Source organism: Pituophis catenifer, unplaced genomic scaffold (assembly GCF_029215685.1).
Source record: "Pituophis catenifer annectens isolate HBS135680 unplaced genomic scaffold, rPitCat1.0.hap2 SCAF_6, whole genome shotgun sequence".
Lineage (NCBI taxonomy): Eukaryota > Metazoa > Chordata > Lepidosauria > Squamata > Colubridae > Pituophis > Pituophis catenifer.
The window spans coordinates 20337901-20365140 of record NW_027256886.1 but is presented as its reverse complement, the minus strand read 5'-3'; the positions used below and the strand labels follow the sequence as shown (position 1 = coordinate 20365140).

At 35.2% G+C, this 27240-nt stretch overlaps 1 protein-coding gene across 1 annotated transcript in view; it reads left to right on the top strand.

The window, feature by feature from the left end:
• Positions 1–25935, top strand: part of SMC4 (structural maintenance of chromosomes 4) — a 39749-nt gene extending 13814 nt beyond the window's left edge. The window contains exons 8-24 of the mRNA XM_070946453.1: positions 1069–1209; positions 1596–1746; positions 3876–4040; positions 5637–5870; positions 8507–8692; positions 11145–11306; positions 12491–12716; positions 12809–12888; positions 13228–13380; positions 14140–14266; positions 16587–16776; positions 19414–19558; positions 20015–20188; positions 21691–21873; positions 23872–24104; positions 24468–24651; positions 25465–25935. Of these exons, the coding sequence (XP_070802554.1) occupies positions 1069–1209; positions 1596–1746; positions 3876–4040; positions 5637–5870; positions 8507–8692; positions 11145–11306; positions 12491–12716; positions 12809–12888; positions 13228–13380; positions 14140–14266; positions 16587–16776; positions 19414–19558; positions 20015–20188; positions 21691–21873; positions 23872–24104; positions 24468–24651; positions 25465–25641 (2911 nt within the window). The 3' untranslated portion in view covers positions 25642–25935. The remainder of the gene's footprint in view (positions 1–1068; positions 1210–1595; positions 1747–3875; positions 4041–5636; positions 5871–8506; positions 8693–11144; positions 11307–12490; positions 12717–12808; positions 12889–13227; positions 13381–14139; positions 14267–16586; positions 16777–19413; positions 19559–20014; positions 20189–21690; positions 21874–23871; positions 24105–24467; positions 24652–25464) is intronic.
• The last annotated feature ends 1305 nt before the right edge of the window (positions 25936–27240 follow it).

Here is a 27240-nt window from a genome sequence, read left to right as displayed (position 1 = left end):
ATTAGTCTGAAATTACAACAGTTTTGCAATGAAATGCACAATGTTCAAATTTGCATTTGATAAACTGCTTAAAAAGCATAATGCACATAGAATACATTGATATAGCACATATGACATATTACAACTAATGAATTTTATAGTAGCAAATTTAAAAACAGTAAAGTTATCAATGAAGCAGGCAATAGTATGTGCTGAAATGACTTTTCTTCACCTGTCATTATCTAAGTATTGTCAGATTGTCAGAAGTATTGTGGGGGTGTTACTTGGAACTCTGACAAGTATAACCATTGGTGACAGGTATGAAATGAAAACTTTGCTTTTTATTGGCTGATCTCTTCAAGTTGCCATAGCTTGAAAGTATTTTTAAAAAAACCCTGTGGGTTATTAGGTCATTAGAAAGAATGTGGAATGAAACATCCTGTAATATTCTGAGCTCAGAACAAGCTTGGAACATTTCGAACAGCTGTTTCAAGATGGGAAAGCTTTGCACACTTCTGATACAAATTGTATTACTTTTTTATTCTACCAAGCTACTAGTGATCATGTTGTATTTTAGTGTAATATTGATACATTTGGTTGGTTTGGCTTCTGTAATTATTACAATTTGTGTATATTTTATTGTGTATTATTTTGGCACTAATTGATTAAATAAAAACTTCAAAAAATAATGTTAGACTACACCCTTAGCTCAGTGTTACTGATTCTTTTGAAATGTTAAAATATGTGTTCTGTTTAATCCACTTCACCAAAACATAGCAAATACATTGGGTTGGATCAGTGTTTGGGCTTACTTTCACTTTGTTAAGCAGTGTGGAAAACATTAGTAAATTACTCATTGGATTGGAGTTGTTGATTATAAGATGGGTGGCATCTGAAAGGTCCTAAAGTTTCAGGTAGTGTTGGTTCATCTATGTTGCTTAATTAGAATTGTTTCTAATTAATCTCCTTAAACTGGACAATGAAATCCAATATAGACATTAGTTTGCTTTAACTCTGAATATGTCAAAGCAGTCAGGTAACTTTAGATAAAATCAATTTTATCCAATATCGGATGTCTTTCTTTTTTAGTTATGAATTACAGAAGCGGATATATGACCTGGAAGCACAGAAAGGAAAAATACAGGAAGACACTAAAGAAGTTAATGAGAAGAGCAGCAAACTGGCAGATGAAATGAGAGATAAGAATGAGGCTCTGAAAGAAGTAGAAAAGTAAACATTAATTCTATTATTTGGCAAAACTTAGCAATATTTGAAGGAGTGCTGTGTTCACCACTGATGCATTATGGGTAACAAGTATGACTTTTTTATCTTTTGTAAAAATGATGAAAATAAAATTTATTGGTTCATTTGAGGGTTTCCCAAACTGAGGTGTACCTCCCTAACCCTAACCCTTGGGGAGGTGCAGATAAAGTTCAGGAGAGGCATAAAGAAGTTAGTTAGATCTTTCTCAAAAGTTTCATTGTATTATGTTCATTTTGATGTTTATATTTTTAACAGGAGGTATATACAATAAGATTACAATAAAAGGTGTGTACACAAAAAGGATTATGCTCTTATTCTAATACAATGGTTGTTGTTATATTTACCCTTTTTAGGAAACTCAATGAAATCACAGCATTTATTGAAGAAAATAAAAATAAATTTAACCAGCTGGATTTGGAGGATGTTCAAATAAGGGAAAATCTAAAACATGCAAAAAGCAAATCAAAGAAATTAGAGAAGCAGCTTCAGAAGGATAAAGAAAAGGTATAACTGCAACTTCATTATGGCTTTTCAAGGGGGGAAAAATCTATTTAGTTGCCTCTAGATTGTGTAATGTAAAAATATGACCAGAAAGACGAATCCTACTGCTGCAGTGAAATCCCAGAGTGAAAGAGCTTTGTGATCATAGCTGAATTCCTTTCTATAACTTTGGTCTCTTTGTTCAGTTTTGTCCCAGTTTCTTCAATCAGGAAATCTTATTCTCATATCCTAGTGCAATTATGACTATAAAAGATAGATCTCTATTTAAAAGTTTGCTACTCTAGCCCACTCTCAACTTTAGACAGTCTTTATTTCTTTATCTGTAGGCATGTGATTTTAGGCAGATTCTATACATATTTGTTAATAATAAAGTTAGCATTAGTATTTAATAACATTTTAGGATTATATCCAAACTCTAAATAATATAAACTGAGTAAACATTACTAAGTTGTATCTATGTGGAGAATACATACATACATACATACATACATACATACATACATACATACATAATGAAATTTGCGACAGTCACATTTTTAATTCACAGTTTATATGTGCCTTATAGTATTCCAAATCACTGACAATAGTTAAGAAAGATATTAAATAATGAATCTATAGCCAAGTATCAATTCAGATGGATATGATAGATTGACCAGGTTGCCAAATTAAACAGCTATTTTAGCATAAGTATATTAAAGTGACCAAAAAACCCCAACTCCAAACCAAACAACTTTCCTGCAATAAGAAGTTGGATTATTCCACTGAGAAGATTCCTTCTTATCATAGGCAAGAACAATTTAATTTTTTTAGGCTGTCTGTGTTCATACTTGATTCAGTTTATTTCCTTTGGGAAACATATCAACATACAGTAATTACTATGAAATCTCTATTAGCCTAATCTCACTGCACTGGATTACATGAACTGGAACCAAATATCTAAAGTGATTTGTGAAATGGCATGGATCATTTGCACAATGACATCATTCAAATGAATCATTAGTTGACATTTGTAAGCATTTGTGTGATGTCATTATGCAAATGAAACAATTACTTTGATGTCATTTGTGTTTAAGAGGAATTCTTAACTAGCAGACATTTCTTCCATGGGATAGTTCATTGAAAATAGGTTTCACTTATGGTTTCTGTATAGTTCATTGTTTTGGTTAGGTTTTATATTTACATTTATATAAATATTTATATAGCATGCATATATACGTTTTGCTTCAAAAACATGGGTATACATCTGAATTAAAGCAAAGTGACTGTAAAATGTTCAGACTAGTTACTATTTCTGGAAAACCAATTATTAATGATGTGATGTGATTCTGAATGAGTAAAGTATTATGAACTAGATAATCCTGTTACCCATTGGGTTAGCCTTTGAAAGAATGATAACGTTGTCTGATATGATTAAAATATTAAATTTTAAGCTGATCATATGTGCTTTACCCAATGCTGGCCAGTCTGTGATAATCTAAGAAGAGTATGTATCAAAGATAATTGTAGTGGCAAACAAACTTTAATAATGAATCAACATATAAATGATCACGGGCAGGCTTCCCCATTTGATTTTGCTTGTAGGAAACTGGCAGGGCATAGTGAACAAGTGACTGGGGACACTGAACAGACACAAATTTGTGAATCAAATGTCTAAACTCTGGAATTTTCAACTCCAGTGGACTTTTTATGCATTCTTTAAGTTAGCTGATTTTAAAGTTTTCGTACTGTAAGTATATAGATAAAATGTCTTGCGGAAAGAAGTACACCAGCATAGAATGCCTGTCTGTTTTAGGATGCATTGTGCAAAAATTATGGTATATATTCTTATTCATGAATAGGATATGCTAATCTTGTTGCATAAATTATAATGTGTACAAATTGATCTTATATTTAGATACTACATATGTCTTTTGATAAAGACAACTAATGAGCAATATCCAAAGCTTACATAAGTACGCTTCTACTTGCTTGTAGGGACTTATTCTCCTAATAATGCTTTACATTTTAAAAGTGTCTCCTAATCTTCCAGAATAGGTTTGGGTGATTCTGTAGAATCTGACTGTAAATTTTCATAAAACTTTTTTAAAGTGGGGAATTGTTCCATTGCAAAAGTAATGTTAGACTTCTCATAGATAGAAGACTTCAGAACTGTACCTGCTAGCAGTGAATCTGCAATTACTGAAGCAACAGCTAAGAGAGAAAATCTAGAAAAAGAAAAAGAAAAAGCAGAAGAAAAACTAAAAGAAGTTATGGACAGTCTTAAAAAGGAAACTCAAGGACTGCAGAAAGAGAAAGAGGTTTGTATTAACGCATCTACTTACCTATCTCTTAAAAAAATAAAATAGTGTTTGGTTTTCAAGTACCATTCATGTAGCAGTAAATTCATCATGTGATGAAATATTCTTTTGATTACTATATACCATATTGTTTTGATTACTATGGCACTATATTTTATTTATGAAATATGTTGCAGCACTAATGTAATCAATACATCGTTCTTTTAAAAAAAACATTCTGGTTGTTTTTTTTAGGACAGATTGAATGATTATGAGATGATACTTCTCTATGTAGATACATATACAGACATGGAAGTTTTGAAAAAAGCTGGACTTAAAAAGAATATCAAGCCCATAAATTATACTTATTATTTATATTCCACTGGTGAGACCACACTTCCAATACCTGTCCAGTTGGTCATCATATACAAAAAAGATGTTGAGATCTTAGAAAGTGTGTAGAGAAGAGCAACAAAGATGATAAGGGATATGAAGGCATTAAGCTTCTACTGAGACATAATTTTGTGATGAAGCTCTGTGCAGGCAGCTAAAATAATGTGTGTGTTTATCTGGGCTTTTTTTACTTGTCATTTCTTGCAATAAATGCATAAGAGAATAGAACAGAATAGAATTCTTTATTGGCCAAGTGTGATTGGACACACAAGGAATTTGTCTTGGTGCATATGCTTTCAGTGTACATAAAAGAAAAGATACATTCGTCAAGAATCATAAGGTACAACACTTAATGATAGTCATAGGGTACAAATAAGCAATCAAATCATATTAGGAAATGGTCAATATAAATCGTAAGTATACCAGCCACAAGGTTACAGTCATAAGTGGGAAGAGATGGGTGATAGGAACGATGACAAGATTAATAGTAGTGCAGACTATATATATAGATGGGCAGTGCTCATCTCCGTTACAAAGCTGAAGAGCCAGCGCTGTCTGAAGTCGTCTCCGTCGTCATGTGGCCGGCATGACTAAATGCCAAAGACGCACGGAACACTGTTACCTTCCCACCAAAGGTGGTCCCTATTTTTCTATTTGCATTTTTTATATGCTTTCGAACTGCTAGGTTGGCAGAAGCTGGGACAAATAACGGGAGCTCACCCAGTTACGCGGCACTAGGGATTTGAACCGTTGAACTGCCAACCTTTCAATTGACAAGCTCATCGTCTTAGCCATTGAGCCACTGCATCCCAATATATATAGATATATAGCATAAACATAAGAGCCTTCCATCTTGTAGGCTTTTCCTCTTGATCTTTAGTTGTTTAGTTGTTCTTTGGGAAAGTGAACAAACAGAGCCAATCAGGATTCTCATTTCTTATGTTGGGAAATTCTCATCCCACAGTGGTCCTCCATCTGTTAACTGGACTATCATAACCATTGTCCCCTAGCTCCTCTGGTCATGATTTGATCGGCAAAGAAGGAAAAAAAAAAGGCAACTCCTGAAAAAAGCATCTGTTTTTATTTAATTTTATTTATTTTTATATTCTATTGTAATAGAATGACATTTGGCAGAAATTGTTATTGAAAGTTGGAATGCACAGATACATTAATTTCTATAATAAGAAAACCCTTCCCTCCCCCCCCCCCCGCCCCTCTCTTCAGGATAAAGAAAAAGAACTAATGGAATTCAGCAAAACAGTTAATGAAGCACGTTCAAATTTTGACATGGCCAAGTCAGAACTTGATCTGTATCTTAGTCGTCATAATACTGCAGTATCTCAACTAAAAGCAACAGAAGATGCTCTTCAGACTGCTTCAGGAACACTTAAAGAAAGATTAACTGCTATCAAAGAATTGGAACCAAAATTACCTCAAACAGAAAATGAGCTAAAGAAGGTCAGATTTTATTAAAACATCTTTATATTTTTGAAATATTTACCTTCATTTGTGGTGTTCTAGAAATTGGGGATGGGTAATTTTTTGACATTAAGAACTATGCTTTAAAAATAAATTCCTTCAAACAAATGTTCTCTTTTAACGTTTAGAATGTACCATGTTTCCCCAAAAATAAGACCCTGTCTTATATTTTTTTGAACCCTGAAATAAGCGCTTGGCCTTATTGCCATGCGCTCAAAAGCCCAGTTGGGCTTATTATCAGGGGATGTACTGAATTCAGATGTACTCTAAACAAACATTTAAAGTGTCATGTGTTAGTTTACTTTGCTGATTCGCTTAGGAATAAGTTTATATTATTGTGAATTAAAGTTAAATGTCCAGAAATATACCTCAACATACATACCTGATTGTGAATCTTGACCCAGGTATCTCAGCAGTAACTTTTCACCAATAACAATTGAGACCATTCTTTGGGGGAGGCATTGGCCAATGTTTTATACTTCTTCCTTTAACTTATTTGGTTATTTAATTTAGCATCCACTGCAAAAAAAAAAAAATTGTGAACATGGATTAATAACATAAATCCTAATGCAAAGACACCCTTTCTTAATACCCAACTGGACTGATGCAAATAGCAATGACAATTTCAATTCCCTCTGTAGTGGATGGAATGCTACTAAATCTGTGGACTCAGGCATGTGACTTTTATAAGTACTGACCAAAACTGTAGAATAAGTTTCAGATGGCATTATAGCCATGTCATGTCATCTCCCCAGAACCCATCCAGAAGGGAAACTAGCTGTTCTGCAGCCCATAGACTAGTAATACAAAAACTTCAGTATTTGTTTTGTAGCTCTAGGAGCCTTTCCAGAATGACTGGACATTTAGGATGGAGGGATTTAAGGAACAAAATGAGGCTGCTAATTTTTCAAGAGTTTAAGGGCATCCATTTCATCCCTTAAAAACTCTTGATTCTTCCCTCCCCCTGAAATGGTCCTGGCCACAACTGTTTTTGAAATGCTATCCTTAACACAGCACACAAAACCTAGTGTGTATGGATGAGGATGCACATAGGACTTTTAAAGATTCTGGGCTTCCTTCAGGGCATAATAGCAAGAAGATCCCAGAAGTATTTATTACTCCTGAAGTGAAATTCTCTCTGACAGTAACTCCCAGTAGCACTCTTGAAAAGTAACATATTTTGTTAAGCAATTTATCACTTATGCTTAAAGCTTTCTTGATCTGCTTTAAACACTAGAAATTTCTTCCATGGGTATTACACAATGTTTTTTCTTTCAAATATTAAGAACTGTTACCAGCCTACTAATGGGACTTCTCTGATACTTCTCATTCTTGTATATCATTCTTATCATTAATGTCTTTTTTCCATGGTAGACAAAGACATTTCCTTCTATTCTTGCACAAAAAATGGTTAAATTACAACAGTAGATATTTTCCCTTCTTTTAACCACTGTTTCTTTTTATGGGTTTCTTTTCCTCACTTTTCTATAAAGTAATGCTAAATTCATTATCCCAAAATTTGGCATGGGCTTTTTCTCTCATAGAAAGGTGGATTAAGTATTGACCTCGCTGATGTTGGTTATCCTGTTTTCATGTAAAAGGAGGATCTTCTTTGGTAATGGTAATTCTTGGGTTCTAATTTGTAGTTTTACATGTATGAACATAATCTAAATATGTTGCAATAGATTCATCAATCCATTAAGATAATTGCAAAATGCTCCAGTTGAAAAATTTCCAGAGGATTCCTATAAATACATTAAGAAAGTGTAAACTAAATTAAAGTGTAAGGAAAAAAAAACCCCTCAGAGTCTGGGTTTTTTTTTCAGGAAGCCTGCCCTAGCAATAGGGAGCCTACAATTTAGTTCTATTATATGTAACATCTTCCCTCTCATAGTTTTGTTTTATCTATTGTTACTATTTAAATGGATTTGCAAAAATGTTTTAATTCCTGGGATTTTCTGTACTCTGTCCAGTCACTTTTGATGATATGGGCAGATGTATATTTGATTTATAAACTCATATATTATAAATTTGGAATACTTATTTGACTAAATAAATAAGAGGAACAACAGAAAAATGATTTTATTAGCATTGTAATGAAAGATATGTGTCATATGTTTCAAAGTTCAGATATATTATTATGTATTACTTGACCGGTATGTCCTTTACCCAACTTATTTGTAGAATCATAAATGAAAAGTTATGAATATATCTGCAGCAATTCATGATGATCCCAAAATGATATGTATACAGTGATGTTATAACATAAATACTACCTTACATACTGCCATATTGATTCCCAAAGCAAATATATGTTACGGCATTTGTGTGATGTGACATATATATCATCATTTGCCTCCCCCTTGTGGAGACTTATACTTTCCATTTCTTATTCAAGAAGCTATACAATTAGTTTTTGGTAGAATTCCAACTTTTTAAAGTAGTTGTAAGTACAATTGTTTAGGTGGATTGGTTGTATAAGAAAGTTTTATTATAAAAATATTTTCTGGTACTGTAATATAAGTTACTTATAAGTTTCCACTCAAGTAACTCGTTATGTTAAGTTTGTTACGCTACTTGTAGTATTAAAAAAACATAGATTTCTTTCTTTTAAGAAAGAAAATGAATTGGATAAACTTATAAAGGAGGAGGCGGACCTGAAATATTACATTGGAGATCTACGTCAGAAAGTAGAAGAAGCAAAAAGTTCATTGGCAATAAATAAAAGTCGAGGAAAAGTTCTTGAAGCTTTGATTCAGCAGAAGAAATCTGGAAATATTTCTGGAATATATGGAAGACTTGTAAGCTGTTTTTTAAAATTATGATTTTGTAATTTTCCCCTCCTTTTTTGAACACTAATTTAGAGAAGAACTGTATTCATTAAGAAAATGTGTTAGCAGGGAATGGCTGGTCTTGATGAAGTTTAATTTGTGAACATTGCCAGGAGATTAAAGTACCTTCTTGCTAAGGAATTGCTGTCCTTATTAGTGATATATATCAGCATAAAGTGGGCTAGAGTCATTAAAAAATATAATGGATCTAAAATATCTTGATTTAGTGAAAATGAAAATCTAAAAAGAACTAGAAAAAGCTAGAAAACGTAAAACAAAAAGTTTGTTAAAAGCTAAACGTATATATACAAATCTTATAAGTAAATTCTTCAAAGTTAAGTAGTTTCTAAGCATTTTCTGCAGAACAAACAAGCTCAACATTTGCTTTCATTTTTAAGCATCTGCTAGATATCCAATTCTTTAGTCATATACCTCAAAGATTTTTGTTGATATGCTTTGTAAACTAGTATTGTACTATTAATTTTATTAATAAAATCAATAATAAAATCAATTAATTAATTAATAAATTGATTTTATTAAGAGTTTTGAAAACATTTAAATTGTAATTTACACGGAGTCTATGACGCCCCATTCTTGGTGTAACGTAGCGCCGATTTCAATCGTGTTTACGAATCACAGTGTGTAGCCGGATGCGGATGCGAATAAACCAGCGTGCCAAAAGAGCTGAATAAGGCTGTAGCTGTGTTTTGATTGCGTCTCGCACGGCATTCCTGAGAGGTATCCTGTGATTTATCCATTATTGATATCTCATAAAACTCAGTTGTAAATCATATTATTGTACTCGGCAGCAATTTACCCTGCGTTTTTATTTGAAATCAGGCTGCATTTATCTACATTCTTATACACACATCCTTGCATGTACACAAAGTGGTGTGTTCCTTCAATACTGAAAAGGATTCAAATGTTGACTCAAACATCTTTAAGCTTCAGAGGATTTTATCTGCTGCAGAATTAATTGTGCATAAGATAAAGTTTCCCTTGAGTGAGTTCTATTACTGCTGTTATATGGAATCTCAGTGTTTTCCTGAGAGCAATAGGGAAGAGCTATGCTATTGCCATCTTCTGCATTTATTATATATTTTAACTTCTCATTCTAGCTTACTGTCTTGATTTTTCCTGGCAGTCTCTCATCCAAGTACTAAGTCCAATCCTGCAGGATCCAGGGACCAGAGGTTTAGTCTTCCGAGTTTTCAGATTCTCCTGGAACCCATCCTCAGGAAATTTGTATACCTTTTGGTGAGAGTGCACTCCAGCACAAGTCCAAAAGCTTGGAAAACTAAACCTCTGGTCCCAGTGACTGACCCAGATTGGATCTGCAACATTATCCTGGGATAGGTACCGTATATTTGCCTTCAAGTGCAATCCTGTTCAGCTTTTTCAAGATTTACTTCAGACAACAAAGTGCTGCCATTTGCTTTGATTGACAGTGCTTACACAACTTCAATTTATTTGTTTGTTAACAAGTACAAGGAAACAAGTATCATTATAGACATAGACATGGACACATGAAAAAATGACACAAGTAAATGGATATAAATAGGCAAAACATAGCCATAAACACATAAAATGATTACATATAAATGGGAACAGTAGGACAGGGATGGTAGGCACGCTGGTGCACTTGTGCACGCCCCCTTAGGGACCTCTTAAGAAACGTGTAAGGTCCACGGTAGACAATTTGAGGTAAAAGGTATGGCAATTAGAGAAACTAACAACAGGATCAGGTAGAGTGTTCCAGACTTTTATTACTCTATTGCTGAAGTTATATTTTCTGCAATCAAGATTAGAGCGAATTACATTTAGTTTGTATCTATTGGCCTTGTGTTATTGCGGTTGAAGTTAAGTCATTAATAGGTAGGATGTTAAGGTAGATAATCTTGTGTACTAAGCTTAGGTCGGAACGTAGACGGCATAGTTCAAGGTTATCCAGGCCTAAAATTTCAAACCTGATAGTATAAGGAATTTTATTGTGAGCAGAGGAGTTGACTATGTTTCTTGTAAAATACCTCTGGACTCTCTCTAGTATATTAATGTCCGAAATATGGTGTGGGACCCAGGCAGGTGAGCAGTATTCAAGGATAGGTCTAGCAAAGGTTTTGTATGCCCTAGTTAGAAGTATAGCGTTGCCAGAGAGAAAACTTCGTAAAATAAGGTTGACAACTCTTAATGCCTTTTTAGCATTTAATTTATTTAAATTAAATGCACATTATTCTTTGGACTACTATTTACACACTCTAAATTTTAATAATGGAGTTTAGAACAGAATTTTTCTTAATGAAAATGAAATGTGTGTTTTATTGAAAGATATGGTATTTGTATGCTAATAAATATGCTTAGTATCAGATGTTAGTAATTTCAGTTTCTTACCTGGATACTAAATACTTTGATATTTTGCCAACAGGGTGACTTGGGAGCTATAGTTGAAAAATATGATGTTGCAATATCATCATCATGCGGAGCATTAGATCACATAGTTGTTGATACTATTGATACAGCTCAAAAATGTGTTAATTTCTTAAAGAAGCAAAACATAGGAGTAGCAACATTTATAGCTCTTGATAAGGTTTGTATGGTTTTAATTTGTTCTAATTTTCTTGTAATTGGTGGGTTTTTTAAATTTGGAAAAATGATTTTATATTATAGCTCGTCAATAAATATTTTCCAGTGACTGATATTTAAAATAAAATTGGAACTATAATTTTAATGTCATTTTTATTATCTTGATACAGGAATTTTCTTGCCTTTAAACAAATAATTAACACCGATACTTTCATTTATGTATCCATTAAAAATATCCATGTTTTGAATAATTTTATGTGATCCTTTAATACCGGTAGAGCCTCCCATATACTTTACCAGTTGGTCAGAATATTTTTTTTTTAAATAAGCGGATTTGAACTATGCAAAATTGCGTTACCATTACTATTTTAATAAAAGCAGCTTTAGGTCTATGTCAACCATAGCTAGTCTTCGACTTATAACTGCAACTGGGACTGGAATTTCAGTCATAAGTCGTGGCAATCATAAGTCAAGGCACTCTGTGAATGGATCCGATTTTATGACCATTTTTTATGGAAGTTACTAAGCAAATGAAGTGCTTGCAAGTACAAATCTCACAGTTAAGCAAATCAGATCGTCATAATCCCAGATCTGTTCTCCCAAATGGTTGCTTTCAGCCAGAATAAGCACTAACGCCGGAAACTGGCAAATTCATAAATTGCAGTCGTGATCTTGGGTTGCTGTAATCACTTGTGAATGTGAGCCGGTTGCCAATCATCTGAAATGCAGCCATGTGATCATGGGCGTGGTGATGCAAGGTTTTATGACAACCGTAAGTGCTTTCCAAGATTGTAAATCACTCTTTCCAAGGGCAGCATAACTGAATGTTGTTAAACAACCAGTTGGAAGTTCACTGCTACCTGTAATTTTAGTTGTTCTTTGCTCATATCCTACACATTAAAATGCCCAGCACCCAGAAAAGTGGGACAAAACCTATAGCAAAATATTATTTTTTAAAAAATTTTTAATGGTATGCTGTCTGGATGCTGGGGCATTACAGGTTGCCCATTCTTTTGAAAAAAAATATTAAGATTGAATTGAAGAAAGCACTAAAAATGTTTTGTAGTATAATTACGATGCTAATAAAATCCATATAACTGAAGCTGTAGATGTGTATATATGAAATGCTTATATAATTTTTAAAATTATTAATCGATTGCTTTTGTGATGGTTTTCATTCTCCTCCAGATGGCAGTATGGGAGAAAAGCATGGGCAAAATTCAGACTCCTGAAAATATTCCTCGTCTATTTGACATGGTGAAAGTGAAAGATGAGAAGGTTCGCCAAGCCTTTTATTTCGCATTGCGTGATACTCTGGTAGCCAATAACTTGGATCAGGCCACCAGAGTAGCATTTGGAAAAGGCAATAGATGGAGAGTCATAACATTGCAAGGACAACTTATAGAACAATCAGGTACTTTTAAAAGTACAATAAAAAACAAAAACAAAGAAATTGAGTGTATATAGAAGGCTAGCATTTCTAATTTGTTTTTAATATTTCCATAGGAACAATGACTGGTGGTGGAGGGAGAGTAATGAAGGGTAGAATGGGATCCTCTGTTATAATTGAAACATCTGAAGAAGAGGTTAGTAGACTGGATAGATGCTGAATACATATTTATTTGTATTACCTTTTCTATTATATCAAATCTCAAAAACCCGTTATAATCAAGAACTAAAATACCCACTTAACTAATACAAATAACTAATTCAATTTAAAGTGTAAGGGAAAGCAAACAAATGAATATCTATAGCTATCATATACAAAGCCCTGGAAAAGTAATATTGAACATTTAAGTGCATCACAAATTTTAGAAAGCGGAGCATTTATGAATAAGATGACATCTACAAATAACTTCCTGACAACACTTTGCTTAACTTACTTAACATTTAACTTTTTTTTAACCTACATTTTATTTTTGCAGGTCTGTAAAATGGAATCACAATTGAAAAAAAAATGTCAAGAAGCCATGCTATGTCAGGAACAGAAAGCACAACTGGAGGAAATAATAGCAAAATTACATAAAAATATTAGAGAAATGAAAAACACTTTAGAAAAATACACTGCCAGCATAAAGGTAATAATAATTGTTTAGGTTGCATAGCTACAGTCTTTTTTAGAGGAAACTAAACTTGATGATCTTTTGAGATTTTGACACAGTCCTATTTAAAAAATACCACTCAAGGAAATAAATGCAAGATTCTGAACGTCAGAAAATAAAACTGTTCTTTTGAACCTGTACTTTACAGATGGTTCTAGAGATTGCCTTTCTACAGTGGTATTTTTGTTATTTAATGGAACTAGTAAAAGACAACTATCTTCAGATTAAGTCATAATGTGGAGCTTTACAAGTTTAAATTCTTCATTTGGGAATGAAGTCGCCTAGGGCAGGGGTGGGCAAATGTGGCCCTTTTACAACCTGTGGACCTGCTGTCCACAGCTGTCTCAGGAATTCTGGGAGTTGAAGTTCACAGGTTGTAAAAGGGTCACATTTGCCCACCTTTGACCTAGGGTATGTAGAAATTTAATAAATGAATATATAAAATAAATTAGAATTTCAGAGCAGGTATGTGGATTAGGAATTATGAATTCATTTTAATACGCCTAAGTAGCAAGTGGACAAAAGGGATATTTTCATTTATTGACAAGTAATCATAAAATCGTATTTAAGAATAGTAGCTTGTGAGGAGTGTTGGTCTGAAGTAAATTGAGAGTTTTCTTTCATGAGGATTATGCAGTACTCATGTTCTTTGTTCCTTTTTTTCTGAATGGTAATTGCACTGAGGGACTTGAATATTTTGGGTGAACTGCTAACATGCTTATTTTTATCTGTTAGAGTTTGATGGATCAAGAAGCTCACTTAAAAGTCCAGGTTAAAGAACTAGAAGCAAATGTAATTGCTTCTGCTCCCGATAAAGTCAAGCAAATAAAAATGGAGAAAAAATGTAATAACTTCAAAGAAGGTAAATAATTTTTTTTGGGGTGGTGGTGTCTTTTTTATGTTGTTCAAAATTTTGAATTTTACTCTTGTTTTTCCCCCTATTCTATATAAATCCATTAAATGTTTTTGCCATTTTTAAAATCCTGGATTTGAATTGGTGTCATTTGAAATCAGTTCATCTTGCATAGTGATTTTTTTTGCCCTAAGTCATAACTAGGAATGTTTTAATCTTTTCTATATTTCAAGGCCTTGTTTTATTTCTTTCCATAATTTATTGCAATGGTTTCAAAATATATCCCCATTGCACCATGCCAAGTAAAGTCCTAAATATTTCAGTGGATTTTTTGTTATTTCAGTCAAGTCTCCTTTTTCACATTTTTTCCCCTCAGAAGTTAAGTGCCTGCTATTATGTTGTTTTCTTTTCATTGATTTTGTTGTCAGAAAACAAGCCAGAATGTTTAATTACTTTTATTAGCTCTCATAATAATTTATTTTCAAGCTTTATAAAACTGCCCAACCCAAACAGTTTGCTGTGAGCAGCATACAGCATAAACATACAATATATTAAAAAAAAAAGAATAAACAAAGAAAACCATATAAACAGACAACATATAAATATAAAATGTAAAACAGTAAACAAGTATACAAGTATACAAGAAAAGAAATCTAGGGGAAGTCCGACTTAACTGGCCATTAATGTCTGGGAAGAGCCAGGTCTTAATGGCATTCCTTAAGGTAAGGCAAGTTGTTGGGTCTGTTATATATTGGAGAAGTTGATTGTTCCAGAGATCAGTGAAAAAAGGCCGACTTCCTGGATCTGATAAGATGACAAAATTTAGAAGCCAGAGCATGTCCTCCCTGTGGAGATGTAGATATTCTTGGAACAAGGTGGGATCCTTCAAGTAATCCAGTCCTTTGCTATGTAGGGCTTTAAAGGTAATAACCAGCAGCTTGGATCATACCCAGAACCCAATTAGGAGCCAATACAGCTTGCAGAGTTACATGAGTATAATGAGATTTGCTTGTCAGCCTTCCCAGGTAAAGTAGATGGGAAACATGACTAAGATGAACTAATGTAAGGCTACATTAATAGAATCTTGCAAGTCTGAAAATGCAAACTTCCAGCCACCACTTTTCATTGCTTTATCCATTAGGGCATGCCCTTCCTAAATTTCTTTCTCTTAAGCCACTGGGGCTCATGCCTCTCTTGTCTGATTGTTTCCTAGGTACATCTCTTCCCCTCGTTCCCCAAGGTCATCCATACAACCACATGTTTCATTTAGAGTGATCAAGTGTGAGTGACTATGAGCAGGGATTCCTGGTTTGGGGATGAGTGCAAGTGGCATACAAGACATAGTTGTGCAAAGGCTCTCCTGGTCACAGCTGTTGCCTACTCTTCAAGCAGATGCTGTAAATCCTATAGAACGTCCAGATTGTGCACCAAGTCTTGAATGAGTGTTTTTCAGTGAGACCGGTCTATCAGGGCAATCTGGTCTACCCAAATATGGGATGGAGGATACTGCTTCTCCTGTGTGCTGCGTGCGAGTCCAAGCAATGGATGTTAACTTCGCCTGATTGGCCAGAGACTGAGTTGAAATTTGTTTGGCCACACTTCTTCCTCTTGGCTGGGCTCCAGTTTCTTTAATTCAGTCAGCCTAAAGAGACTTTTGTTACCTCCATCACTTTCGCGACAAACTATTATTATTTTAAAATATAAATTCAATACAAGTCTTGAATGGTGTAGTGCCACCCAACCAAAACCAGAGACAGAAATTTGGCAACTTCCAGATCTGGGAGACCCAAAATCTACAGACAATCAATCTTGGTAGAATTGAGCCACAACCTGTTTTTTCCCATCCAAAGCCACACAGTCCAGACACTGGGAAAATCTTGACAGCTTCATTTACATAGGGACAGAAATCTACACTATGAATCATTGGCATATTGATGCCACCCTGGGTGATAGCTACCCTGAACTGACCGATGATCTCTCCCAGCATCTTCATGATATTAGAAAGGAGAGGGAATTGGAAAGAGCCTTGAGGCATCCTTCAAAGCATGGACCTAGGGTTCAACTGATCCCCTTCTACTAACTAGTACTGGCCTCGGAAAACCACTGCAAAAAGGTGCCCCTGACACCCATAGTGGTCCAGAGAGATACCATTGTTCAAAGGCCATCAAAAGATCAAGAAGAGCTAGGATGGATGTGCCACTTAATTATCGGTTAATTATAGGTCATCCACAAGTGCCATAATAGTATTGGTAAATTCAAAATAATAGTTCTTTAAAATTCCATCTTTAAATATGCAGTGAAATATTAATAAAGATATTCTTTTTGACAGATTATGACAAAGTGGCTGCAAAAGCTGACAAACTGGAAAAAGAAGTTAAGAGACTACATAATCTCATTATTGAGATAAATAATAATAAACTTAAAGCTCAGCAAGACAGTCTTGATAAGATAAACAAAGAAATAGATCAGTGCACTTTTGCCATTACAAAAGCACAGGTAGCAATCAAGACATCAGAAAGGTATGATTTTCTATTATGAACCAACATCCTAGAGGTAGAATCATGATATTTATTGCAATTATCACATTTACCATATTTTTCACTCCATAAGACGCTCCTGATCATAAGAGAAGGAAAACAAGAAAAAAAATTCTGCCTCTGCCTCCCAGCGTTCATTCGGTATTCATCTGGCTAGGATCCTTGCAGCGAACAGCCTGCCTCCGCCGGGGAATCCTGGAGCCTTCACCTTCGAGCAGCTGATCGGTGGTTGGATCAGCCTACTGGAATACCGCCGATCAGCTGTTCCAGGCAACGGGATTGCTGCCGCCATTTGCAGCCGCTGCCTGTCGTCCATATTCGCTCCATCAGACACACAGACATTTCTACCCACATTTGGGAGGAAAAAAAGTATGTCTTACGGAGCGAAAAATATGGTAATTAAAGAATTTAATTTAACACATCTGTTAAGTAATCCATTTATTATTGCTAATTGTTTTTTATAACTTTTTTTATAACTAAATTTTAAGGTCTTAATAGTCTGAATTTTGCTATTGTGTAGTACATTTGTTCAACACATATATTGGTGACTTATTTAATGTATTGCATAGACAAATATTGAGCAAACTGGTAACTATTCAAGAGACTAAGGAAGCGATTTAAAAAGTTAAAATTTACAAAGCACTAGGCCAGGGGTGTTAAACTCGGGGGCCTATGGGCCAGATACATCACTTGTTGGCCACACCCACCCCTGGTTTAGCGAAGGGGAAAACAGAATTTTAGAAATGTATGCAAATTTATTAAAAAGAAAAAAACTGAAATATCACATTGGCATAAATTTTCAGACCCTTCACTTAGTATTTTGTTGAAGCAATTATAACCTTAAGTCTTTTGGGGTATGATGAGACAAGCTTTGCACACTTGGATTGGGGGATTTTCTGCTATTCTTTGAAAATCATCTCAAACTCAGGTTAGATGGTGACTGTCGTGGACAGCCATTTTCAGGTCCTTTCAGAGAGGTTCAATAGGGTTCAAGTCAGGGCTCTAGCTGGGCCATTCTAGGACATTCACAGAATTGTCCCTAAACCACTCCTTTATTGTCTTGGCTGACTGCTAAGGATCATTGTCGTGTTAGAAATTGAACCTTCGGCCCAGCTTGAGCTCCTGGGTGCTGTGGAACAGGTTTTCATTGAGGATATCCTTGTACTTTGCTCCATTCAGCTTTCCTTTCCTGACCAGTCTTCTAGTCCCTGCTGCTGAAAAACATCCCCATAGCATGATGCTGCCACCACCATGCTTCACTGTTGGGATGATATTGGGCAGTTGACGAGTGGTGCCTGGTTTCCTCTAGGCATAACTTTTAAAATTGAGACCAAACAGTTCAATCTTGGTTACATCAGACCAGAAAATCTTGTTTCTCATAGTCTGACAGTCCTTCAGGTACTTTTTTTGCAAACTTCAAGCGGGCTTTCATGTGTTTTACACTTAGGAGAGGCATCCGTCTAGCCACTCTTGCATAAAGCCCAGATTGGTGGAGAGCTGCAGTGATGGGTGTCCTTCTGTCCCATCTCCACACAGGATCTTTGGAGCTCAGTCAGAGTGTCCATTGGGTTCTTGGTTACCTCTCTTACTAAGTCTCTTCTCCCCTGATTGCTCAGTCTGACCAGGCAACCAGCTCTTTGAAGAGTCCTGGTTTGTACCAAGCTTCTTTCATTTGAGAATTATAGAGGCCACTGTGCTCTTTAGGAAAATTAAGTGCAGCAGAAATATTATTGCAGCCTTCTGCAGGTTTGTGCCTTGCAATAATCCTGTCTCTGAGCTCTGCAGGAAGTTCCTTTGACTTCATGGCTTTTGCTTTGCTACAGTGTGCGTTGTGAGGCCTTCTATAGAGAAGTGTGTACCTTTCCAAATCACGTCCAGTCAATTTAATTTAACACAAGTGGACTCCAATCAAGGCGTAGAAAGATGTCAGCAACAATCAAGAGAACTGGGAAGCACCTGAGCTAACTTTCAAGTATTCTTGCAAAGGATCTGAATACAATGCCAATGTGATATTTCAAAGTTTTCTTGGTAATAAATTTACAGACATTTCTAAAATTCTGTATTCACTTTATCATTATGGGGAACTGATTGTAGATTAATGAGAAAAAAAATTGACAAAAGTGAAGGGGGTCTGAATACTTTCTGAATGCACTGTATATTGCTATTTCCCCACCCCCACCCCATGCATCCTCCTCCCTACCCTTAAACATATTGCTTTACTTTCTTTGTTTATTTTTAGTGTTTCATTGTCTTACCATTGTTATATTTACAGTTTTTATAATTCTACTCAGAGTAGCCGCACAGGTGATAATAAATTTAATTAAAACTTATCAAATAGATCAAAAGGAAAATGAGGAACAATAGATTTATAATAAATGAACTAGAGTAGATCAACAATTCAAAAGTGACAATATTTTCAGATGCAGAAAAAGGTTTTGATATAGATCTTGTTAGGAGTTTTAAACAGAATGAATACAAGACAAAAATTTAAAACGAGCACATGTTTTAACAGAAATATAGCTAGTTTTTCTACAGAAAATGTGGTCTTTATTGTATTTATATATTTAATATATGTTAAAACGGAATTTTATAATATATATATATATTTATACTTTATAGAAACTTGAAGAAAACGGAGGATGCAATTGTTCGCACTGAGAAAGAAATTGAAGAAAATAAAAATCATATACAAATCTTAAAAGAACAACTGACTGCATTAGATGAAAGAGCTGCTGAAGTTATAGATAACAGCAAAAAAGCTGAAGTATGTATTATATTTGCTTTATTTTTCAGATTACACTTAAAATGGTCATAGTGATACATGAACACAAAATGTGCTCATTGAGTAAAAAACAATAGTATTTTCTACTGAATTCTCTGATAAGCTCTCGACACTACCAAAAATTCACTCTGCTTAAGGTATATTCTGTTAAAGTACTTCTGTGTAAACTGAGTTGCTGTTTTATAATCTTTACTTTAACTTTTGAAAGCACAGTGAAAACTTGTATCACTTTTCCAATCACTTTTCTTTGAAATTTGACTAGTTTTGATGCTTTGCAAATATTTTAATTTTTATAAATTTTATTTTTTAATTTTGCATGGTAACCATGTGTGCATATTTGAATTAAAGATGCATTAAAAGGTATTTTGAAATAGATAATTAGAAATACAAATTTTATGGTAACCAAATAATAAAGATTTAAGTTTAACTTTTTTTTAGGAATCCCTACCAGAGATTCAAGAGGAACGTCGTTTGGTGCTTCAAAAAATAAAAGCTATACAGGAAGAAGAACATTTGCTACAAAAAGAGGCTCTCAATATTAGGCTTAAAATTGAACAACTAGACAGTCACATTGCTGAGCATCAATTAAAAATTAAGTATTGGCAAAAGGAGGTAATAAATACCGATAATACTTTTTAAAAATAAGACAAATTACACATTTACAAAAGGTTCTACATATGGTTGCTTATTTCATATAACAGGCATTAAATTATCACACATGTCATATGCTGAAATTTGTAAAGATCTAATATTGAAGCAGTCAATGGTTTTTGTGCTGGGCTTGGTATCATGAGTGGAGATGTGGTAAAGCATGTGCATTTATAGCCTGCATGTATTATACAAGGAAGAGACCTCTGTAGGGATAAATGAAATCCTTTATTCACTACAACCTGTAGAAGCCCATTTGGATAAATTTGTTTTCTTTGAAAGTTATGGGGACTGAATAAGTGGATTAATATTGCAGTCCAGTGGAAACCACTGGAATTTAGAGTGGCTTAGAATTAAGAAGTGTGTGTTTATATGATTTTGTCTTAATGCCATCAATACTTTAATTACTGTATTTTTCGATATATAAGACACACTTCCCCCCCCCCAAAAAAAGTAGGTGGAAATGTCTGCGTCTTATACAGCGAATGTTGCTGAAGCCTCGCCCACCTTCCTTCCAGCAAACAGCCTGGTCAGCTTCAGCACAGCCTGATTTAACTTGAGCAGCTGATTGGTGGTTGGATCTGCCTCCTGGAATACTGGCTATCAGCTGTTCCAGGCTGCGGGGATCGTTGCTGCTGCCGCCTATCACCGCCTCTGCACGCCCCATTTTCTGCCTCCACGTGCTCCATTTTCAGCTCACGCCCAGAACGGGCTGAAAATGGGGTGCATGGAGGCTGAAAATGTAGCACGCGGAGGTAGTGATAGGCAACAGTGGCGATGGACGATGGCGATTCTGGGAGGCAGATCCAACCACTAATCAACTGCTTGTGCTAAATCCGGCTGTGCTGAAGCTGACCAGGCTGTTTTCTGCAAGGAGGCAAATTGCTTGGAGGAAGAGGCAGATTTTTTTTTCTTGTTTTCCTCCCCAAAAGTTAGGAGCGTCTTAATAGTCCAAAAAATATGGTATTTTTTGTTTATATAAAACATCTGTAAGGCTTGCCAAAGAAAAAAATGATTTTCAGTTTTCTAAAACATAGTATAATGTCTTTCTCTGGGTAGGGCATTCTTGAAATTCAGGAACAAAATGAAAAATTATTTGGAAAAGTACACTATTTTTATTAGATTTTTCTTCTATCTTTTGCATTACTGAATTCCTTATTTGTTACAATTAAACTCCAATTTGTTACATTTTCCTGAAATATAATTCAGTAATTAGTTTTTTATAGTCACATTTTCTAGGTGAACTTTTTAACAGTAAGATTTTCAAAATGACATACAGCACTTTAAAAACTCCATTAAACACAATTTGAGAATCTTGGCAAAAATAAACACTATAGTAAATATCTAATCAATATCTGTCTGAAAAAATCAGTAATAAAACTTATTCAACTAGCTCTCCTATAATTCCTTCTCTAAAATAATTGCTACTGGTATGGATAGTAATTGCTTGATTAAATATATTTTAGATATCAAAGATATCACTGCATTCTGTGGAAGCTGAACAAACAGAAAACCTTCCAGTACTAACTCAAGATGAACTAGAAAATATTAAAGATCCAGATATTATAACAAATCAAATAGCTATTTTGGAAGCTCAGTGTCATGAAATGAAACCAAACTTGAGTGCCATTGCGGAGTATAATAAAAAGGTAAGAATTTTTCCAATATTGTTGTAGAATTGTTACAAGCTAATATAGATTAGTCTCAAGATTATAGCCCATGTGGGCATGTGATCAAAATTCAAGCATTTGACAATCCACCCAAACTTCATCTCAATCTATCCACCTAGCTCTTCCCCATCTCTTCCCTTTTGACTGCCTTGAATAGCAGCACTCAGTTGTAGCAGCATTAACCCTGGCCACAAAGCAAAACCCAGCCATCTCCTATGCTCCACGGACCCTGCCATGTCCAGTTGATTTTCACCATCTTTCTCCCACTGCTGCTGTGGCGTGCCTGGCCTGGTTCCTATGTGAAACAGCTGTTGGCCACACGAGGCCTTGTTCCAAGGGCCATTCAGACTATTCTCTAAATTGCATGTGCACAATGCTTCGGAAGAAACATTTTCCAAAATATTACAAGTGTGGCCCATATAATTTCCCCAAGACTCTCCAAAGCATTATGAGAATGGTACATGTGATTTTGAGAACGACGGGTACAACCTTATTAAAAGATCTTAGAAGCCTGTACTTTAGTCCCAGTAATATTGTCAAGGAGTGCCATTGTGCAGGGAGACAAAAATGGCAGAGAGGTGGGGAGCTAGGCGGCTGGGGAAAGTTAAAGAGGAGGCAGTGTCTTAACCATTCTGAAGCCTGGGGCTGGGAGGGACTAAGCTGGGAATGGTTTGGATTGGGCTAGGTCCTAGCCTAATAACCTGTGGGGCTCTTTTAGCAACTATTTGGATTGCCAGAATTGCGGTCATTAAATGATTGCAATAATGTAATCTAGTGTTTTCCAACTGCATAACTTAACAACAGAAATTCTAGTCTCAATTACTCTTGTAACACCAGGACTACCTGTACAGTTTTTGTACTCACTGTATTCACTTTTGGTACCTTATAGGGAAGAGTGATAGCATTCGTTGAAATTAAGAGCCATTTATGGAATGATATATTCTATTTAAAAACTATTTACCTTTTTTAGATAGATTACAATGATTAATGCCTTTTCTTGTGTAAAATAAACATTGAATAGGGGTGGGAGTCCAGGAAGAAGGAAATGACAGGTGAGGTAATAAGAGTGGGTTAGAAAAAACAAGAGATGTATGAAGTCATACTGACATATCCAGGTATTTGTATACCAAATATTTGTTAGATCTAAGAGAAAATGGAAGTGATAAGTTCAATTTTCAGATTGCAGAATTTTACGAGGGTACATCTCTAAATTACTAAATGGGATTTAAATTAATAAATAGTACAGATAATCCTTAGATTCAGACAGTAACTTGGACAGGGACATGTAAAGCAAGACATCACATGACCACATTGCTTAGCAATGGCAGTCTGGGTAGTTCCAATTTACCCCAAGGCATAAGGGTCATTAAGTAGAAAGTGGTGGGAATCCCAGGTAAAGAGTGTGGGTTCTGTAGGGTAGCAGGAGAGGCCTGGCCAAGTTGGAGAGGAGATAGTTGGGATAGTTGCTAAGGGAAAGAGAATGTGGGTGTGTTAGTGCAGGGAGGTTGAGGGAAGGAGGCATGACACAAGACGAGTGCTGGGAGGCTGAGGGAAGGTGATGTGATGCAACCTGACTGCTGGGAGATCGAAGGTGGAGATTATCATAGAGACTTGTGACCTTCCCTGCCAGGTTCCCATTGCCTTTCCTTTTGGAAGCCGGCAGGGAAGATTGCGAATGACAATCACATGAATGCACGAGTGAGTGACAATCTAAGTGCAAGTTGGTTGCCAAATGTTCAAATCGCAATCACATGACCCTTGACGTCTGGGGCAGTCAGCTTTTCAAGAATCAGTCATTAAGTACCATTTGTTCAGCACCATGGCAACTCCTATTGCTGAACAGTCGGTAAGCAAAGACAATCTATACTGTAGTTAAGGCTGACACCACTGTTCCAGTATTTCAGCACTATTAAGCTTCATTGAATTGTTAAATATATCGCTTAATTTCATTTAGTTGATTTTTAACATTTGTTTTAGGAAGAGCTGTATCTAAAACGTGTGGCAGAGTTGGATGAAATTACCAATGAGAGAGATAAATTCAGAGAAGCTTTTGAAGGCCTTCGAAAAAAACGGCTTAATGAATTTATGGCAGGATTTAATGTCATAACAAATAAACTAAAGGAAAACTATCAGATGCTTACACTAGGAGGCGATGCAGAACTTGAGCTTGTTGACAGTCTAGATCCTTTCTCTGAAGGAATTATGTTCAGGTTAGTATTGCATGTAATTTTCCTAATTTAAATTAGGCCATTTTAAAAGCAAGGTGCACCTGTTACAAGATCAATTAGCACTACATGATGGACCAGGATAAAATAAGGGCTAAGAATATGGACCAAAAAAGCTTGGTTTCACAGCTCATCAAACTTGTTTAGCCACAGAGTAACAATTGTCTTTAGCTTAGTCTAAATCTAATCCTAATTTGTACTACAAAAATAATGATGGTTCTAATGTGTCTGAAGGATTAATGGAAAATTATTGAGATGATAGATATAATGTGCTTTTGGTTTGCTTAAAGTATCTTGATGTTAATGTGAAATTAAGTAAGGCATACATTTGTGAATTTCATCTTTTAGTGTTCGACCACCAAAGAAAAGTTGGAAGAAGATATTTAACTTGTCAGGTGGAGAGAAGACATTGAGCTCATTAGCTTTGGTTTTTGCTTTGCATCATTACAAGCCAACCCCTCTCTATTTCATGGATGAAATTGATGCTGCCCTTGATTTTAAAAATGTTTCCATTGTAGCATTTTACATATATGTAAGTATTACAGAAGTCAACATCATTCAAACTTTATATATGTTATTATCAAGGTAACAGTAGTTGTACATAAAAGTATTTTGAACTTTTTGGAAATGTACACTCCCACAAATTAAGAAAATGAAATCTGGGTGACCTTGGGCCAGTCATTCTCTAAACCCAAATCACCTCACAGGGTGGTGGTTGTGGGAAAATGGAGGAAGGTGTGTTGGATATGTCCGTTGCCTTGAGTTATTTGTAAAACTAATAAAGGCAGGACAGCAATAAATAAAAAATAAAGTAAATAAATAAATGAGGCAAACATTAAGGTATGAGATAAGAAAAGAAAATATAATTAAAACTAGTTTATACCAACATTCTTCAGTATCTATCTCATATTTCTCTCTTTGCAAACTATAATTGGTTCTACTACATATCTTTTGTTCTTAATCTTCTTGAGAATTTCATCTATTCCAGCCAACCATAACGTTCCCATTCTTCCCCTTTCTTTTGATACATTCACACTTTCTTCAGAATTACTTATTGCGTGCCTTATTTTAAAAATTCAGTAGTCTTTTTTCAACTTATCTGCAGGGAATGAAGTGATCTAATTTTAGAGATTCAGTACAGCCTGCCACCTTCTGTGTAAGAAAGCCTAATTAATAACCTGAAATTTCTTTTCTCTTAAGACAGTTGAAGAGGGTTATTAATGTTGATGCTCAGGCCAATACTGAGAAGTGCTGGTTATATTATTGTAATTGGGAAGGATTATAAAAGCATTTTCTGAAAAATCACTGTAGCAAATATTAACGCAAAATTTATTCCAATTTCCAGGAGCAAACAAAAAACGCACAGTTCATCATTATTTCTCTGCGAAACAACATGTTTGAAATAGCAGACAGACTCATTGGTATTTACAAGACTTATAACACAACAAAAAGTGTTGCAACAAATCCCAAAATTATTGCATCAAAGGGACTTGCTGAATCTGGTTCCACAGAATGCTTCTGAATATGGAATTTTCTTTCAACATTCTTTTTCCTAAGGAAGATTTGCCAAAAATTTAATATCTATTTTCTATAAGTGCTTTTTGAATTTAACTTGTTACTGAGTGTCCATTATCTTAAACAATATAAATCTCTACAACTCTTAAGTGACTGCTTAAAGCAGACAAATAATTCAAATGTGACTTTTGGTAGAAGTACCTAGTGATTAAAATGGTGGGTTTTTAAAAAAAATACAGCCTATTTTTATTTGAATTTGAAAATAAAATTTTGATGAATTTCTCTGTATATTACAAAAATATTCTAGTAAATAAATAAGTTGATAAACCATAATAAAAAAAAAAGAATAGCGAGCAGAGTCTGATATTGTGCTAGCTTCAGTATGGTTCTTTGATTTGGTTTGGCATCCTGGGTTTGCGATTCATTTGACAATTAAAATCCAGCTACAATAAGTAATGCTTAAACGGACCATTTTGTAAGCCCATTATCTAAAAATTTTCATCAATAATTAAAAATTATTGCTGAGACATGTTCACATACATGAATTGCAGAATAAGACACTCTAATAATGGACAAATGGCTATGATGCCAGAAAAATCCCATGGTTCTTAACCAGACTTAATATCCATCAAACAGGTGATGCTTAAATAAATTGCTTCCCTTAAAAAGCTGTGGTAGAAAACTTTTTGTCTGAATATCCCCAATTTGGCAGCTCCCCAAAAAGTTCTTTACTCACCCTAGAAAACTAATAGCTAATGTTAACAAGACAATGTTAAGTTTTATGAATGATGGCTTGATTCAGTATGTTCCACCAGTCCGAAAGATGTATGTATGTATTTATTTATACATACATATGTACACATACATAGATACATACAATTTCTAGGGCCTCATCCTGAGATGAGATTGTCTTTATAATCTCTATGGTACCAGTCCCAAGAATTAGGGCATAGACTACATCCATAATCCATTCTATGCCACTTGCTAGCTGAAAGATAGCTGATCTGCAGCACTGCTGAGCTGTGCTGCCTGCTTACCAGGGAGCCTCTGCAATGGGCTCAACCTGATGCAGTCCAATTTGGCAACCATGTAGGGAAGCACTGCGCCAGGGTCCAGTCACTTCATTTACCATTGGGCCAGTTGTCTCTGCTGTGATAGCTGTTGCCACCGTTGCTGGTCCTATTCCTCCCACCAGCTCAAGCAGTTGTGATAGCACTGAACAAGTTGGTCTTTAGACCAGTCTTCAAAATTCCAGCTGTTGCAACTTCTCTACAGTCATGTGATTATGATCTAGGTGCTTGGCGACTGGATCACATGACAGCCATTTGTGACCGCTGGCTTGTCCCAAGTGAAGTCAATGTGGAAGGGGACAGGGAAAGTTGCAAATTGTTCCTTTAAGTCATTCCCACTGCTCTTGAGCCCCATTACTGTAAGATCTCGAGGATCTTGTAGTCTATTATGCACACTAGTGCCACAGCATCCTTTTCCATCCATATACACTAGTACTGTAACCCCTCCACCCTCCCGACTCACTCTAGCACTCACTCACCCACTGGCCTGCTTGCAAGCCTCTTGGGACTTTCAACATCCTCCCAGCTTCCCCTTT